The sequence below is a fragment of the Phoca vitulina genome, unplaced genomic scaffold (genome assembly GCF_004348235.1).
Source record: "Phoca vitulina isolate PV1807 unplaced genomic scaffold, GSC_HSeal_1.0 scaffold52, whole genome shotgun sequence".
In the NCBI taxonomy this organism is placed as follows: Eukaryota; Metazoa; Chordata; class Mammalia; order Carnivora; family Phocidae; genus Phoca; species Phoca vitulina.
In genome coordinates, this window is record NW_022589755.1 from 1,846,142 (window position 1) to 1,865,357 (window position 19,216).

Consider the following 19,216-nt stretch of genomic DNA (forward strand, 5'->3'; position numbering starts at 1 on the left):
CATAAGAATCTAGTCCTTTGTGTGATGTATGTGTTATAAGACTCTTTCCTTATTCTGTATAGTATAAAGTCACCTTAACTCATTTATTTTTTGAAGTGAAATTCTTCTGTGGTTCATCAAATTAATTCAGTTCATTGTGTTTGGGGTTCAAGTCTCTTTTCCCTTCAGTGCCATTTCTGAAATATTTCAAGCCTGTGCCTGTGCATTTTCCAGATCTGGGGATGGGGCTAAAGTAGAATCTTATCTGGAGATGTGCAAATTTCTGTGTGTGTATTTAGGCATTTGTGTGAAATGAAGTAACTCCTTTTGCTTCAAATCTCCTCCACCCCGTGTCCAGTGCTAACTGTGCAGGCCGTTTGTAAGTCTCTCTACATAATTTCTACAGGTCCTGGGTTTCTGTGTCTTTTTTTCATACGATACAACTCTGCCTACCATCTTCCACAAAGTATGTTCTGAAGCAGCCTGCCGTTAAAGTATCTCCATCCTGTGAAGGGCCAAGCTGTAAAGATGCTGCACATGACAGATGTTTTGGATATCTTGAAGAATCCCCAGCTCTTCCGTCTACATGATCAAGAAGAGAATCCAGAAACCATCCCCATAAGAAATCCAGGGGCTCTGAAAGTTTCTCATCAAAAGTTCAGGGATTTTCAATATCTTTCAGTGACCGGGCCTCACCAAGCCGTGAGCCAACTCCAGGAGCTGTGCCGTCAGTGGCTGCAGCCGGAGACCCACACCAAGGAGCAGATGATGGAGCAGCTGGTGCTGGAGCAGTTTCTGAACACCCTACCAGAGGAGGTTCGGACCTGGGTGAGGTCAAAAAAGCCTAAGAACAGCAAGGAGGCGGGAACCCTGGTGGCCAGTTTGATCCAAGCATGTGAGGAGAAAGGTGAGAGAGAAAGGAAGCCACTAGCCATTTCCATTTACTGAACATCCTCTGTATGCCTGGCATGCAATAGGAGACGTCAAATGAATAAGTGAAAGAATAAATTTTATAATCCAGTCTAATCTGCCTCATATGAGATGGACGAAATTTTGGGTTTGGCTTTTGCTTTTAATATTTACTATTTCTCTGAGAGTACCCCTTCTCTCCAGCTTTGTTCTTCCCTGCTCCATTTCTTATCTCACCTAAACTTTAGTATCAACACAAAACAAGACAACACACAGGAGGTTATAAAATGTGGGAGCTACGAGGCCTGGAAGTTTAACCTTTATCACAATTTGGTCTGTTGGAAACTCAAGTTACTAGATTGGAACTAAGGGTATTTTAATAGTGAAAGAAGAAAGCCATTTACTCCTCATTGTCCTTTGAATAAAAGTGATACTAAAAACAAAGTATTGTTTAGGGGTATTTATATACATATATATGTATGTAGAGAGAGAGAGAGAGGTAGACAGAGAGGCAGGCAAGGGAAAAAAAAGTATGAACATAAGACCACAATTACCTCTGGAGAGAAGGCTGGGGGTAGACAGGAAAAAGCACACGGGTAGATATAAGTTACTGGGAATGTTCTAGATTGGGGGTTGGGTAGTGAATTCACAGGCATTAATTATACTTAAGCATGTAAATGAATAAATTTAAAGTAAACAAGGTCATGCATGGTTTAATACTGATACCATGAATTAAGGATTATGATTAATCCAATTATGTGTACCTGCATTTCTTTTTTTTTTTTTAAAGATTTTATTTATTCATTTGAGACACAGAGATATATATAGAGAGAGAGCATGAGCAGTGGGAGAAGCAGAGGGAGAGGGAGAAGCAGACTCCCCGCTGAGCCAGGAGCCCGATGCGGGGCTCGATCCCAGGACCCTGGGATCATGACCTGAGCCGAAGGCAGACGCTTAACCATCTGAGCCACCCAGGCGTCCCTGTACCTGCATTTCTTAAAAGGATTTTGAAGATGATAATAGTGAACATGTTGAATACTTTTTTTTTTTAAGATTTTATTTATTTATTTGACACAGAGAGAGCACAGCAGGGGGGAGCAGTAGGCAGAGGGAGAGGGAGAAGCAGGGTCCCTGGTGAGCAAGGAGCCCGATGCAGGACTCGATCCCAGGACCCTGGGATCGTGACCTGAGCCGAAGGCAGATGCTTAACTGACAGCCACCCAGGCGCCCCATGTTGAATACTTTCAATGTACTATATTCTAGGTGTTTTATATATACGAATTTATTTAGTTCTCTTAATAGCTTTTGAAACAGGTGTTACCCTTATTCTGTAGATGAGGAGACAGGCATATAGAGGTTGAGTAACTTGCCCATGACCCCACAATTCGTCAGGATTCAGACCTGGGCAGCTGGCTCCAGCATCTGTACTCTAATCATGGTGTTATAGTGCCTCAGGTGGACAAGGAGGGTATTGTCCCAGAGGTTAAAAACTTGGCCAGGGCCAACTAGGTGGCTCAGTCATTAAGCGTCTGCCTTCGGTCATGATCCCAGGGTCCTGGGATCGAGCCCCGCATCGGGCTCCCTGCTCCACGGGAAGGCTGCTTCTCCCTCTCCCACTCCCCCTGCTTGTGTTCCCTCTCTCGCTGTGTCTCTCTCTGTCAAATGAATAAATAAAATCTTTAAAAAAATAAATAAATAAAAATAAATAAAAACTTGGCCAAAGGCCCAGAGCTATTGATGGAGCTGGAATTCAGGGGAAAAGAAAGAGAGCTATCTAGGATATGAGAAGGAAACAACAGATGAATAAAGGGTGCACTTGGGAAGAGACGACAGGCAGGGAAGGCCTTCAGGGTTCTGGTGACTGTAGGGAATGTGGCCGTCTTCTAGATCGGTGGTGAATGAAAAAGATTTAGGAAAATCTTTAAGAGCTGCCACTTTTTAAAATGCTTGTGTCCTTTATATATGTAATGTTTAATCCTTACAAGATCACTTAGAAGTATAAGTATTATTTCCATTTTACAGTTGAGAAACTGAGGTTCCCTGGTGATTATGAGTGGACAGTGAGGTTGGGAACCACTGATAAAGAAGGAATTTCCACTTTATTTGGAAGGCAGTAGGGAGTCATTGAAGGGTTTAAAGCTGGGAAATGCCCAGAGCTCTTTTTTGGAACTTGCTATACTGAAAGGAGAAAAGATGTCTATGGTTTTTCTCTTACAGGAAGTCCAGGACTGCTGCCGTCTTCCATGGCAGGAAGGATGGTATTGGGTGGCAAGCACTCTCTGTGTCTCTGGGTCCTGCCAGACTGGACTCAGTTCCATGGTCATTCCTTCTCTCTTCTAGGTTTCCCTCCTCAGGACTTTGTCATTGCAGAAGAGAGGAACACCAACGACCTCCAGAAGGACACAGAGATGTCTGACAGTCCCTCATCTGCTGGATCCCAGGTAAGTGAAGCTTTCTTCTGATTGTGTTCTCCAATATGGGGATCTCACCTTCCTGATTTCTAGACCTTCCCTATCGAATTAAATCACATTCTCATTTCCTTTAAGTCTTTATATAAGTATCACCTAACTGAGCCTTTCCCTGGCTATCTTATTTAAATTTTTTTTCTGACTTGGGGGGCCTGGGTGGCTCAGTCGGTTGAGCTACAGACTCTTAGTTTCAGCTCAGGTCATGATCTCAGGGTCGTGGGATTGAGCCCCGCATCAGGCTCCGTGCTCAGTGCAGAGTCTGCTTGTCCCTCTCCCTCTGCTCCTCCCCTGCTTAATGTGTGCGCTCTCTCTCTCTCAAATAAATAAGATCTTAAAAAAATTTTTTTCTGACTCTTTATATCCTCTTTCCCTGCTTTATTTTTCTCTGTTGGACTAATCACCATCCCACATACTACACGTTTAACATTTTTCTGCTTTTTCTATCTCTTGAATTAATTGTTTTGTTTGTTTTTTTAGTAGTCCATTTTATGCCCAGTGTTGGCTCCTTTAAAACAACTCTTATGTGGTTTGCACTGTTATGCTCCTTTTTATGTGTGAAATAAATGGCAGCTATTATAGGGACGTGATACTGTTGTGAGGTTTTATTTTTTTTTTCAAAAATGTTCTTAATGTTCTTGTTAAGTCATTTCTTTAAAAATTTATTTATTTACTTTACGGGGGGAAAGGCAGAGAAAGAGGGAGAGAGAATCCTGAGCAGACTCCATGGAGCCTGATTTCTGATTTTAAAACTCCAGTTAATAGTACTAAATCTATAAATTTTTTAGTGTTGGCAGTTAATATGAATTTTGAATAAAATAATAAAAAAACCCATAATAAAAACCAAATAACCTCCTTGGTAGGAGCTGGGCAGCCAGTGTATGACTTCTACTTTAAATCAGTTGTTCATAGATCTGCATAATGTTTTCGTGAAAACACAAAAGATGTATATTAATAAAATGTGTATCATATTTTTATGTAGTCTTCTAATATCTACTTTTTATTTTATTTATTTATCTATTTATTTTATTTATTCATTTGAGACACAGAGATACAGAGAGAGAGAGAGCAGAGGGAGAGGGAGAAGCAGGCTCCCTGCTGAGCCAGGAGCCTGATGCGGGGCTCTATCCCAGGACCCTGGGATCATGACCTGAGCCAAAGGCAGACGCTTAACCATTTGAGCCACCCAGGCGCCCCAGTATCTACTTTTTAAATTCAACCTTAGGGGTACCTGGGTAGCACAGTCGGTTGAGTGTCCGACTGCTGGTTTTGGCTCGGGTCATGATCTGGGGGTTGTGGGGTTAAGTCCTATGTTGGGCTCTGCACTCAGTGTGGAGTCTGCTTAGGTTTCTTTCTGCCCCTCCCCCACCAGGCACACGTGCACGCACATGCACTCGCACGCTCGCTCTCTCTCTCAAATAAATCTTTAAATTAATTAATTGATTGATTCAACCTTAGGTTATCAAGACTGTTGTAACTGTAGTTAATTGGTTTGCATGGCTGGAATATTATTCCATTGTGTGACTATTACCGTAATATATTTATCTCTTTTACTCTAAACAGACATGTGGTTTGTTTCTAGGTTTTAGATGTTACAAACAGCACTGTTAAGAATATAAATGTCAGGGGGTGCCTGGCTGGCGTAGCCAGTTAAGCATCTGACTCTTGATTTCAGCTCAGGTCATGATCTTGGGGTCGTGAGATCAAGCCCCATGTCAGCCTCCACGCTGGATGTGGAGCCTGCTTAAGGTTCTCGCACCCTGTCCCTCTGCCCCTCCCCCTATTTCACGCATTTGTGCACGCTTTCTCTCTTTCTCTCACTCACTCGCTAAAAAAAAAAGAATATAAGTGTCTCCAAGTACACATAATCAAATATACCTAGGAATATAATCTCTGGGTCCAAAGTGGTTTACCAATTTACATTTCCCCTAGCATCTAATAAGAGGTCTCATGAGTCCACATTCTAGACAACATTTGGTATTGCTAGACTTACTAATTTTTGTCAGTTGAATGAGTATAAATGGTACTGTGTCATTTTGATTTGCATTTCTCTGTTTATTAATAAGATTGAATATCTCTTTATGAGCTCTTTGGGTTTTACAGATGAGTCACTGAGGCTTAACCTACCCACATTCACAAAGATTGTAAGAACCAGAGCCAGGACTTAAACCTAACTCTCTCTGATTCCTGAGGCTGAGGTATACTGCTTAGCTTTTAATTATGCACATTCATTATTTCTTTATAAAGTGGCTTAAAAGGATCTTTTTTTTTAAAGATTTTATTTATTTGTCAGAGAGAGAGAGAGTGTGAGTGCACAAGCAGGGAGAGCAGCAGGCAAAGGGAGAAGGAGGCTCCCTGCTGAGCAAGGGCCCCATGCGGGTCTCGACCCCAGGACCCTGGGTTCACAACCTGAGCCAAAGGTAGACGCTTAACGGACTGAGCCACCTAGGGAATCCCTTAGAAGTATCTTTTGCCTTCAATCCAAATTTGTAGTAATTAGCAGCAGGCACTATCTCAGACATATTCCCCCTTCTTTCATACTACAAGACAAAGAAAGGTACATTACTAGGTCCCTGTACCCTCTGGATTAGAACATTTGGATTAGAAGCTTTCTGCCAGGGGCGCCTGGGTGGCTCAGTCAGTCAAACGTCTGCCTTCGGCTCAGGTCATGATCCCAGGGTCCTAGGATTAAGCCCAGCATCGGGCTACCTGCTCGGCAGGGAGCCTGCTTCTCCCTCTGCCCCTCCCCCGCTTGTGTTTTCTCTCTGTCAAATAAATAAATAAAATCTTTGAAAAAAAAAAAGAAGCAGCTTTCTGCCAGTCTGAATGCTTTATGTTCAGTCCTCTCTCATCAGGCTCCTTCCCCCTCTTTGGGATAATTTCTGGATTTTGACCATTTGGAAGTGTTTTTGGTATTTTAGGAGTTGGTGACTTTCAAGGATGTGGTTGTGGACTTCAGTCCGGAGGAATTAACCTACCTTAGTGCTGCTCAGAGGAACCTCTACCGGGAGGTGATGCTGGAGAATTACAGGAACCTGGTCTCCTTAGGTAAGGCTGCCTTCTCCTTGGAACTTGGTTTCTGCCCACTAGGGCAGTGGTTCTCAACTCTTTTCTGTCCTCACATCAGGAACATCAGTAATAGTGGTTCACCATGTCAGTGAATTTCAACTCAGATCAAAGACAGTATTTTATTTTATTATTATTTTTTTAAATGATTTATTTATTCACGAGAGTCACAGAGAGAGAGAGAGAGGCAGACGGAGAAGCAGGCTCCCCGCTGAGCAGGGAGCCCGATGCGGGACTCGATCCCAGGACCCTGGGATCATGACCTGAGCCAAAGGCAGACGCTTAACCATCTGAGCCACCCAGGCGCCCCTCAAAGACAGTATTTTAATATCAAATTCACTCTTACTCCTAATAGGGCCAACATTGAGTACTTAATATGTATCAGGCATTAGTCTAAGCACTGTACATGTCTTAATTCCTTTAATCCTTACACTAGTCCTGTGAGGGAGAGGTATATTTCCTGTTATTTTTATTATTATTGCCATTTTACAGATGAGGAAACAGAGCCATGGGAAAGTTAAATTATCTAAAACCACACGGCTACAAAGTGGCAGGTGGAGATTTGACCCTTAGCAGTTCAGCTCCACAATCTGCTCCCTTAAATTAAATGACTGTACTGTTGGATGGGGGTGGGTTTCATCAGGTCTTGGCACGGTAGAAGGCTCGCAGTGAGGTTTTTTGAATGTGAAGGAATTGATGAAAATTTCAGGAGCTCCAAAGCCTTCTACTAGACTTGAAGTTTAAGAGTAAGGGATTGCCAGTCTCTCTTCATATCCAGAGGCAAGGTTGTTTACCTCTCCCCACAAGCTAAAGATTTTTAGTACCAGTGCCAGGGTCTTCATTTCAGTGGCTTTTTGGGGGCTGAGGTCTCCTGAAACACACAGTCAAACCGAACACCGTTCCAATGGCAGTAAGCTGACGCTCTTGTCCTTGTGCAGTCAGACCTGTGTGAGGAGATGGAAGTGCCGTACCTCACAAGAGTGTGTAATTTGAGGGATGCCTGGGTGGCACAGTCGGTTAAGGGTCGGACGCTAGTTTTGGCTCAGGTCGTGATCTCAGGGTCCTGGGATCTGTACTCAGCACGGAGTCTGCTTGAGGTTCTCTCTCCTTCTCCCTCTGCCCCTCCTGCTCATGCATGCGCACTCTCTCTCTCTCTCTCAAATAAATAAATATTAAAAAGAAGAGTGTGTAATTTGAACTGTGACTTCTGTTGGTTACAAGGAAGGCAAAAAGGAGTGCCTTTCCAATATAACTCTTCCCTCAGTTACCACATTTATGACTTAAAATAGAGGGAATAAGTCAGTTTTACCTTTTTAGCCCTCATGCAGTAACCTGGAGGCATTTCTGTCTTCTTGTGAGGCCTTGGCTTCTTGTATCCCCGAAGGTTTTGGATTAATGGAGATTTTACATATCACCCAGGACATTGTCTTCCCAAGTGTGGAATGAGTACAGTGGATTGTAGAGAAGGTTATTTTAGGTAGTACCTTTTGTTGGCCTTCCATTTTAGTAAAGAGAGAGCAGACCTCAGGCCCTGAGTCTTAGACAGGCGACCAAAACTAGGTAGCACTCAATAACATTAATTTTGGTTGGATCTATTGCTGTATTATCTTCGGGGCTTTTTTTCTTTTTTGCAAATGACTGTGGTTTCTGTTTTTAAGGTTGATATAAAGCTTCCATTTAAATAAGTGTATTTAAGTTAAAAAGAGAGATGATCTAAAGAAGAGTATTAAATGCTAAATATTACAACAGGTAGCACATAGATAGGGCCAGAATGTGAAGGTCGTTAATAAATTTGTCAGTGAAATTGTCAGTATGGCGGGTTCTGGAATAGGCATTGGTGTTACAAAATTGATGAGGATTCCTGTTTTTGTGGATGTTACTAATTCTAGTGGGGTGAGACAGACAATACGGAAATAATGAGGTAGTGTCTTAGTTCGTTTGGTCTGTTATAACAATATCCCAGAATGGGTGGTTTCTAAACAACAGACATTTATTTCTCATAGTTCTGGAGTCTGGAAGTCCAAGATCAGGGTGCCAGCACAGTCAGGTGAGGGCTGTCTTCTAGGTCACAGGCTTCCTGTTGTCTCCTCACTGGGTGGAAAGGGCTAGGGAATCTCACTGAAGACTTTTTTTTATAAGGGCACTAATCCAATTCATGAGGGCTCCACCCTATGACCTAAGCACCTCTCAAAAGCCTACTTTCTAATAACACCACAGTGGGCTTTAGGATTTTAACATATGAATTTTGGGGGGATACAAACATTCAGACCATGGCAGGTGGCCTGCAAATGACTGAAGTTTGGGAAACACAGAACTAGGGGAGGGAGAAGGAGCAGTTTAAGACAAGGGGACTGAAGCTATCATGAGGAAAAGAACTTGTTGAGCAGCTATGACATCAGATCCCCCCAAGCTGAAGTAGAGAGCCTAGCACACTGTTCTCAAGCCCCCTTTTCAATTTTTACTCCAAAGCAGAGTTTTTCAACCTTGGCACAGTTGACGTTCGGGCCAGATCATTCGTTGCTGTGGAGGAATGTCCTGGGCATTGCAGGATGTTTAGTGACCTGGCCTCTATGTACTAGATATCAATAGCCTTCCTTCCTCTCCCTGAACTTGTGACAACCAAAAATGTCTCCATTTGGGCCAAAATCATTAGAAACAGGCTTCACTTTTCTTTTGTGTGAATTTGCATCTTCCTTATTATCTCTGAGTCTTTAGAGCCTAAGCTGGGAGTCGCTGTGGGTGCAAAGTAAAACCCCCAAGTTATGAGTCTCCTTCTTCAACAGGGTACCAGTTCCCTAAACCCGACATTATCTCACAGCTGGAAGAGGAAGAGTCACGTGTGAGGGAGGAAGACAGCAATACAGAGATATGTCAAGGTAAGTAGTGAGGGGGGAGCCCATGGAGACTGGAATTACGGGAAGACAATCCCCCCAGTCAGTCGGGATGGGGGCTGGGAGCTGTTGGTCTGAGAGCATCCCTCCAAGTCCACTCAGGCCAGGGAAATAGAGGGCTGGTAGATGTTCTCATCTCAGGGCTCACAAGGTTTCACCACTTAGTGTGCACTTAGTTCTTCTTTCATCTGCTCTTCCTGTAGTCGGAGTGACTCTCTTGCCTGGTGCCAGGGAGGCCCGTTTCCCTTTTCTCTAGTGTTCCAACCCCTGTACTTCTTCGTGCCTTTCCCCTTGCAGCTAGAAAGCCTCGGTCTTTCCTTAAAGAGGAAAGAGACAAGAAAGAGAACTGAGACAAGAAAAAACCTTGGCGTGATACCACTCTTCTTTCCACTTGCCTCGCATTTTCCCTCATGGCAGCTCTTCAGACTTGTTGACACCCAAAGGCTCCCTTTCCCTTCCCTCTTTAACCCCCACAATCTGGTTTCCATCCCCTACCTCTGCCGACACACACACACACACACACACACACACACACACACACACAGTCTCACTGTATCTCTCTCCGTCTTTCCCTCTCCGTCTCTCACACTGTTTCACAGCCCCCCAAAGGTCCCTACCAGCATCCTTATGGCTCAAGGACAAAAATCCTCTCCAAACTCTATGGCTACAATATGATAACATTTGTCATCTTTATGAAATCCTCTCCTTCTCTGAACCGGGTCACTATGTGTATCAGCCAGGATCATTGTTGCCCTTCAGCTCCTGTTAACAGAATACCACACCCAAAGTGGTATAAGCCATAAGGGGATTGTATTAGCTTACAATACTGCTCATCTGGGCTTCAGGGATGGCTGGATTCAGAGGCTCAGTGATGTTATCAAGGGCCTACTTTCATTTTTTTTTTTACTCTGCCAACAAATCCTGGGTGTGCTTTCTTGTTCCAGTCTGGGGGTGGGGCAGTGGGGAGAGAGAGAGAGAGAGAGCAAGCGAGCAGGTGTGTCCAAGAAGCATTCGCAAGAGTGAGGATGCTTCTTTCTTAGAAGCCCTTGACACACCTGTCCTCATTTTCAGTGTTCCATTTGGCTCATATCCCATTCCTGAACCAGTAGCTATGCCCAGTCTAGTGGTAATCAATACAGCTTTCCCTGCCTTTTCCTGTGTAGGCAGAGAAGATGTCCAAACAAAATTCAAGGACCTCCCAAGGGGACCCCTCTACCTGCCTCTGTGCTGCCCTCATGTCTTCTTTACATTCGCTCCTTGACTCCTTCAGTCATTCCACAGATACTTATTCAGCCCTTGTGGTGGGCCAGCCCTGTTCTAGGTTCTGTGGCTACAGTAACGATCAAGTCAGACAAAATCCCTTCCTTTATAGTCCTTTCATTCTAATGGGGGTGATAGTTGATACACAGACAAGTAATAGAGTCTGAGTGTAAAGCAGACAGTGACAAATGGGAAGCCACTTAAGACAGGTAGTCAGATGGAGGAGGAGCCACATAGAAATCTTGAGGAAGAGTGTTGCAGGCAGAGGGAATAGCAAATACAGAGGCCGCAAGTTTGGAATGAGCTTGGGTGTTCCAGAAAAAGGAAGAAAAGCAATATGGTCTGAGTAAACCGGAGGGGGATAGGAGTTAACGTTGAGAAGATAGACATAGGCCAACTCACATAGGATATGTTAAAGAATGTGGATTTCATCACAAGTGAGATGTGAAAAAGGTATTAGAGGGTTTTGAGCCCAGGGAATGAGGTAGTATTATTGACTCCTTAGAACTGTGCTGTCTGATGTGACAGCCACTAGACACACATAGTTGAATTTACATGAATTAAAATTGCGTAAATTTAAACTCAGTCACACCAGCCATATTTCACGTGTTCTTTACCTACATGTGTCTAGTGGCTATATATCAGACAGCAAAAATATCCATCATTTACCTCATGGCAGGGCATTCCATTGGGCAGCAGTGTTTAGAAAGATCCCTCTGACTGTTCTGTGGAAAGTGGGCTTTAGGAAGACCAGCAGAGAAACCCGTTGGGAGCTTGGTATTACAGGCTAAAGCTGATGGAAGTTGGTGCTGTGATTGTCGAGTACAGGTTTGAGGTGTTCTCTGTGAGGAGAACGGGCAGAACAGCTGTCTCTTAGTCTTCTATGCGAGTCTTCTCTTCAAAGACCATTTCCTAAAAGATCTAATCCATTGTGGGTCCAGTTATCCCTTTCCTGATGATTTCCTAATCTGTATTCTGGCTCTACTATTTCATCTGTACTTTGCTCACGCAGCCTGCTATCTGCCAGGATGAGACTGTTGTGTTCATCCTTGTCTCTTGTCAGTTTCTTTCCCACACAGAGAGTTGCCTTTGTAAAGCACAAACTTTTGACTACTACTACTCTCAAAAGAAAATCCAAACTTTCAGCAAAACATTTAAATCCCTCCCAATCTGCATAAGATCTGTTCTGTTATTTTTGGTCCCTTTCTTATGTTTCTACTATAATGATGTGTCTCTGTGAGGAAAGAATAGAGGAACTTTTACATTTCTTTTAGATGGGGAGAAAAGACCTAAAACCAAAGACCTAACTCCAGAGCAAAGCCTGCCTATGGAAAAGTCATCCTTGGGGGCAGGAATGGAGGATCTGATGGTAGGTAACTTCTGCAGTGTCTATGTAGGAGAATCTTCTCCTGATGATCCATCAGATTTGTACCAGGTCAACCAAGAGAAACCTTTGAGTCCGGTAACAATGACTGAGCCCAAGACCCCCACTCAAGAAAGAAGCCATGACAGTGATGATTTTGAGAGGAGCTCATATCTTACTAAACAATCGGAAGGGCCTCCAGGAAAGGATCCCCAGGAATGTGCTACTCCTGGAATTTGCACCAGTCCCCAGCCGGTGGATGACAAGCCTTTCCTCCAAGAGAACAGATGTGGATTTTGTGAAAGAACTTTTATTACCCAGACAGCTCGTGAGAGACATGAGCAGATCCATACTGGGAAGAAACCCTTTGAATGTAAACAATGTGGAGAAGCCTTCTACCTCATGCCACACCTCACCAGACATCAGAGGACTCACCGGAATGGTGAGAAGTCCTCTGGATGCAACAAAGGTGGGAAGTCTTTCATCCAGGATGCAAATACCTGTGGCCGTGTAAGAACTCACAGTCAGGAAGACTACTATGAATGTTTCCAGTGTGGCAGAGCCTTTATCCAGGACGTGCATCTTCTTCAACATCTCAAAGCCCACGAGGCAGCAAAAGCCCTTCCACCTGGGTTGCCCCGCATTAAGACGTATTTAATTCGGTACCAGCGGAAGCATGACTATGTTGGAGAGAGAGCCCGTCAGTGCTGTGACTGCGGCCGAGCCTTCAGTCGGAGCTCGCATCTTATTCAGCACTATCGGATCCACGCTCACGAGAGGCCTTACCAGTGCCAGCTGTGTGGGAGGTGTTTCAGCCGGCCCTCATACCTCACTCGCCATTATCAGCTCCATTCTCAGGAGAAACCTGATGAGTGCAGTCATTACTAAAAACCTCCAGTCAGAGAACATTCTCCACATCTTTGGCTCCATCCTGGAGAGAGACCCTCTGAGTGCTCTGAATGTGAGAATACCTTCCTCCAGCTCTCACAACTTAGTAACTTGAAAACTCATCATGATGTGATAAAAAAAATGGCGAATGGTTGCAAGAGTATAGAACAGTCTTTTGCAAAAGAAGATTCAGCACATGTAAGATTTTCACACAGCTGAAAATCCTTACAAAGAATATTTTTGTTGCATAGGAAAGAAGTTAATAGATTTTGCCTTTCTTTTGGTGGTATTCGTGGAATGGAAAACTTTCATTTTGACACCCTGACAAAAATTCTGTGACTGGCAGTTGGACTCCAGACAGGCAATCTGTTCCCAAGTTTTTCTAGGAGTGTTTACATACAGTATCTTCACCATGTGGGATGTGTCAACACAGAGCGTGGTAGAAAGATTTTCAAGGTGTGCTTATATTGATTCGTCCACAAGGCTGACGTAACTGGTAATGTGTTTACATCATACCTCATAATTCACAAAACATTGTCATGTATATTATTTTATTTGATCTTTTAAGGAATGCTGCAATGGACCTAGTGGGCATATTTATTCTATTTTTACAGGCAAAGCGAACTTGAAACTCCCAAGTTGTTGGTTGATCTGACCTAGGTTGTAAGTGATGAAGTAGGAAATGAACCCAGGCTTTGTTTTATTTTGAGATTTCATGAGATATTTATTTCATATCTTGATGTTTGACCCTGGTTTTCTTTACTCCTGCCACTTCCTCTCTGAAGAAAAGGTGCAGTGCTCTACTGCCTTCAGCCATCTTCCTCTGTAGTAGTCCCAGCACTGTTTCATGTGAAATCAGACAAGGACACCTACAGTATTAGAGGTTCAGAAAGTTTTCTTAGGGTGAAGTATGATAGCCACTTCTCTTGAGATTTAGGATTAGAGGATGACTTTCTGAGACTAATTCAGGGAAGTGTATTTTTGCTAAACACTTTCTTGTAAGTGTTCTTGTAGATCATAAAACGGTTACTAATCAAGAATTTTTTTGTAGTTTCCTGTGGTTGTCTGAGGGATTAGGGTTTCTTATTTCCCTTTTCCTTCCTTTAAAAAAAATCCTGTTTGAGAACTTTCTTGGGCTGTGGCATCATTAGCACAGCCAACTTCACCTAAAATCCTAATTCTATGCAGAACACACTTCGCTTTTTAAAGGTATGAGCCCAGAGTTGCATAAAAATCTCTTGAATACCATATTGCTATAATGTTAAAAGCTTTCCATCACTGCCTTAACTGGTGGTCAAATACAAAGACACATGGTAACCAGTTGGACCTGGAATCCCAGAACCTGATACCTTGCCTGGTAGGGTGAGTTGTTGCTGTTGTTATTCACTGCCCTGCTTTTTCTCATCAGCCCTTTTTGAGGTTGATCTATGATGCATGGCCCAGAGTCATGAAATTAAAAGCAAACATTACTCGTCAGAACCTGATGAGCCAAACGAATGTTAGCCGCACAACCTCTCTTCATTTCCAGAGTTCTTGATGAAATAGCCCTCATTGGCAGGCCCTATTTTCTCATGAAGTCTACTCTTCAACCCACTGTAAATTGGTTTCTGATCCTGCCACCACTCCCACAAAGGAACAGGATGTCAGTGCATCTTAATTGATGGTGATATTGATTAGTCTTGATGCCTTGATTTAAAGTGCTGTCCACTGGGTTGTTCTTTAAAGTTACTATTTATTTCTCTTTGTAATTAATAAGTATCCTACTGGAGAAATTTTGAGACTATGCAAGTACAGATCTTCCTTGACTTACGATGAGGTTTTGTCCTGATAAACCTATCGTAAATTGAAAATATTGTAAGCTGAAAGTGCATTTAATATGCCTGACCTACTGAACATCATAGCTTAGCATATTCTACCTTAAAAGTGCTCAAAATACTTACACTTGCCTATAGTTGGGCAAATTATCTAATACAAAGCCTGTTTTATCATTGTGTTGAATATCTCATGTAATTTATCGAATACTGTACTGAAAGTGAAAAACAGAATGACTGTATGGGTACATAAGGGTTCTAAGTGTATTGGTTGTTTATCTTGTGATTGCAAGGCTGACAGGGAGCTGGGGCTCGCTACCACTCGCTGCCACTGCCCAGTATCATGAGAGAGTCTTGTACCATATATCATTAGGTGGGGAAAAGATAAAAATTCAAAATTTGAAGTACAGTTTCTACTGAATGCATTTGCTTTTGTAAAGTCATTGTAAAGTCAAAATGTCATAAGTTGAACCATCATAAGTCGGGAACCACCTGTATCCAGTTTCTCCTCAGACTTTTACCCACTAAATTTTAGCACCTTGAGAAATAGATCTTGCCTACAGCCATTGTGACTCTGTGGTATTATAAGGCGAATTTCTATTTCCCTCATTCTTTCTACATTTAGTAATTAGATTTCTCCTGTGAGGAAGTTACCCACCCTATTTATGTATTCAGTAATTTATTTATATCAGTATGAATTCATGGATATTTATTTTATTCTATGGGCTGTAATTAAATACTATTTATTTTGTTCACAGTCTTCCAGTTTTGGCCATTGGGAACCCTTTCAGGTTGGCTCCTGGGCCTTCTTAACAAGCTGCCAACCTTTTCTGAACACTTTTAACTTGCTACACCCTCCTTAATTTCTCTCCCTTCCCCTCCAGGAATTCCCTGTATGACTTTTTGATGGATTCTACCTCCCATCTTGTGAAATCAGCTTCTTTCCCCAGGGCCATCAGTTTACTCAGGCCCCTGTCAATCTCAGTCATTTCATTTCTCCCCTCGCCATTTTTGCTGAATCTACATTGTGATTCACTTAATACATTTTTTCAATTGTCTTCTCTCTGTTTTTTAAATTTTAATACATCTACTTTATTTTTTAAAAGATTTTATTTATTTATTTATTTGAGAGAGAGCACGTGCCAGGGGAGAAGCAAAGGGAAAGGAAGAAGCAGGCTCTCTGCCAAGCAAGAAGCCTGACGTGGGGCTCGATCCCAGGACTCTGGGATCACGACCTGAGCCGAAGGCAGACGCTTAACTGACTGAGCCACCCAGGCGCCCCTTAATACGTCTACTTTAGAAGGAAAATTTTAAATCACCTCAAACAAAGGGTTTTACCTGGGCCATAATCAGATTTCCCTGATAGCTGCTAAGATGTCTTTTTACAGTTAGCTCATTTGAATCCAGATGCAAACATGGTCTACAAATTGCATTTGGTTGTCTGATCTCTTGAGTCTTAATCTAAAGCAGTCTCCTCTTACTTTTTTTAATGCCTTGTGTGACCCCAAGGATGATGTAGAGATACACCTCCCTCCTCTTCCCACCCAATTCCTAATATATCTAACAGTTTTAGTACTCTTATATTCTGGTTTAATTTTTAATTTGAAGGCATTTATTTTTAAAACTGTTTATATTGTGGTAAAAAGCTCCACATAACATAATATTTGCCATCTCAAACATTTTTAAGTGTGCAGTTCAGTAGTATTAATTATAGTCACATTATTGTTCAATAGATCCCCAGGACTTTATCATCCTGCAAAACCAAAACTCTATACCCATTAAGTAGTAACTCCATATTTCTCCCTTTTCCCAGCCCTGGTGACCATCATTCTAGCACCTTTTTTCTGTAAAAGCTTTGTGTGATTATGCAAATAATACTGGAAGAAACTGTGCCATTGTCCTGTGTGATGTTCCCCATTCTAAATCTGTCTGCTTCCTGTAGTGTCTTAAGCTTGTTACTCTCTCTGTATTTTCTGTAAATAGAAGTTAGTATATCAGAGACTTAGATTCATCTTCAGCTTCTTTGGCAAGAATACCTTTTAGGTAGTTTTGTGTGCTTTACCAGCATGATATGGTGTTGGCTTTTCCCAGGAGTCCAGCCTTTTAAAATCACTCTCCAAGCCACTTCCCCAGTCACAGACGATGAGGTTTCCAAGCGTTCACCATCTTTGGATTATACATAGGCCAGCTGCTTTAGTTCCTTCTTCATTACCTCTTCTAGATTTCTCTACATTCCTCCATCACTCCAGTTTGGTCTTCAGACACTTGAATTAAGAGATGGTGGAGACTTCTTTTTTTTTTTTTTTTATTTTAAAGATTTTGTTTATTTATTTGACAGAGAGAGAGATAGTGAGAGCAGGAACACAAGCAGGGGGAGTGGGAGAGGGAGAAGCAGGCCTCCTGCGGAGCAGGGAGCCCGATGCGGGGCTCGATCCCAGGACCCTGGGATCATGACCTGAGCCGAAGGCAGACACTTAACGACTGGGCCACCCAAGTGCCCCAGTGGAGGAGACTTCTTGAGGGTCTGGGTTGGGCCATTTGTTGAGAATTCTGGGCCAGGGCTTCAGACTTCTTGAGGAGCCTTAACTAGAGAAAGTCAAGGAGCACGACTTGACTAATTTTGTTCTGATGCTTCTTTCATGCCAAAACTGGAATCGGTGACAACATGGGATAGTTGACTTTGCCTGTCACCCCTGAACTATTTGGAACATATGGAAGACATACCAGCCACTGCCTCCATATTTTACAGACTTGACCTGACCGAGATGCTACATACCTCAGCCTGTTACTTTGGTTTTCAGCTTGCTATCCTAGTGGGCTCCCAAGGATAATGCTTTTGCTGCTTCCCTCCTTTTCCCACCCAATTCCTAACAACAGCTCTTTTATTCAGGTTAATTTTTTTAAAATTTAGAAATACTCATGTTTTAAGCATTTTTTTGTGATTATGCTGGTAATACATATTCTTTGAAGATTAGAAAATAACATGTTTTTCTTTCAATATTTGTATTACCCTCTCCCAGATACACTTGCTGCTAAAAAGGATATAAAATTGTCCAGATATTTTTCCTTTGCATAGATCTATATAGATTTTTATATAAAAATATTTTTATGAAATAGAATCGTACCATTGGCACTGTTTTGAAGGGTGTAATTTTTATTCTAATATATCATGAATATCTTTCCATATCCATATTTATGCCCCTAACTTTTGTTTTTCAGGACTGCCTAGTACTTGGTTACATAGATGTGTCCTGATTTATTTTCTAGCACTAGCCTTCTAAGGTTGTATACTGAGGTTGCTTTTAATTTATCTTTTATTTGTACATTACTGCTATCATTACACTTCCCTGTTACCTCTTAGGCCTTAGCATTTCCCTTATCAATTTGCTCTAATGTCTTTGCATATAGTCATGTTTCCTAAGAGGAAATTCCCAGCAGCAGAATTTCTCGGCCAAGCGGTATGTGTATCTCAAAGGTTTTAGAAACCTTCCTGGCCTCATCCCAGCAAAGTCTAAAAGTTGTGATTTTTTTTCTCTAGGGAACAACTAAACTACTCAACTCTCTCTCACTTTTCTCCTTGAAGAATTTGCTCTATGAACCCATCTAATAACAGGACTGGAGTCAGAAAGAATCACAGGCAAAGTTTGTTAGAACCCTAATTTTAACATAGTTTTATTAGGTTTACTTTTTCACTAAACAAATAATAGTAAGCATATTAAGGAAAATTTTGGAAAGCAAAGAAGGCTAATAAATTTCCTAATAGTCCCAGAATCTCAACAAGTACAAGCCCAGGAATGTAGTTTTGTTTACAGGTAGAAGAGCTCTTGGCAGAGAAGGGAAAGTGTGGGCTTCGGAGCCAGGCTGACCTGAGGTCAAATCTTAGTCCATTCTTGGAGCCTGACTGATTAAACTTTGTTTCCTCAGGAAATGGGGTAACAGTGCTTCCCCAAGAACTGTCGAAAGGCTTGGAGCTCATCTGCATAAAAGAGCCTAACAGTGCCTGGTACATAGTACGCACTCAGTTACCTGTAGCTGCTATTATGGAATATTTTGTTTTCATGTATTTTTCATTTACTTTTTAAGACTTTCTTAGTGACAGCAAACTACAGAATTATAAACCAGATTTTATCATACTTTAGTATTCTCTATACAAGCAAGTTTTTCAGTGTGTTAGGGTTTCTCATATACATTTTGCAAATTTGAAGTTCTTTTTCTCATTTTGTAATCACATTTTTAAATGACTAATTATACAAAGGTTTGATTAACAGAGCATAAAGCATTGTATTTATAGTTTTCTTAGGATAGATTTCCAAAAAGGGATATTATTAGGTGAGATGTGGTATAAACATTTCTGTGGCTCTTGAAAGATCCTGATGAATTTCTTTCTGGAGGGGCCATGCCATTTCTAGCAAAGGGAGGTCCAGGGGTATGAAACAGGTGACAAACCATCTTCTCTCCTGAGTCAGTAACAAGTGTTGCATATCACTTATGCTCTCTGGGTCCACTGCACTGGAAAAATCTTTCACAACACAGCATTCCGGGTAGAAAAAACAAACTGAGCGAGGTTAGTAGATACAAAGAAAT

At 42.1% G+C, this 19,216-nt stretch overlaps 1 protein-coding gene across 1 annotated transcript; it reads left to right on the plus strand.

Annotated features, from left to right (window-relative positions):
• The first annotated feature begins 412 nt into the window (after positions 1 to 412).
• Positions 413 to 13,276, plus strand: ZIM2 (zinc finger imprinted 2). Its single transcript, XM_032388196.1, has 5 exons — positions 413 to 886; positions 3,229 to 3,329; positions 6,275 to 6,401; positions 9,203 to 9,295; positions 11,845 to 13,276. The coding sequence occupies exons 1-5, from the start codon at positions 508 to 510 to the stop codon at positions 12,819 to 12,821; spliced, it is 1,677 nt and encodes a 558-aa protein (XP_032244087.1). The 5' UTR covers positions 413 to 507; the 3' UTR covers positions 12,822 to 13,276.
• The last annotated feature ends 5,940 nt before the right edge of the window (positions 13,277 to 19,216 follow it).

Coding starts and splice junctions, on each gene's coding strand:
- ZIM2 (XM_032388196.1), top strand. CDS start 508: ATGCTGCACATGACAGATGTTTTGGATATCTTGAAGAATCCCCAGCTC. Junction 6,402..9,202: donor CAGGAACCTGGTCTCCTTAG/GTAAGGCTGCCT, acceptor CTTCTTCAACAG/GGTACCAGTTCCCTAAACCC. Junction 9,296..11,844: donor CAATACAGAGATATGTCAAG/GTAAGTAGTGAG, acceptor CATTTCTTTTAG/ATGGGGAGAAAAGACCTAAA.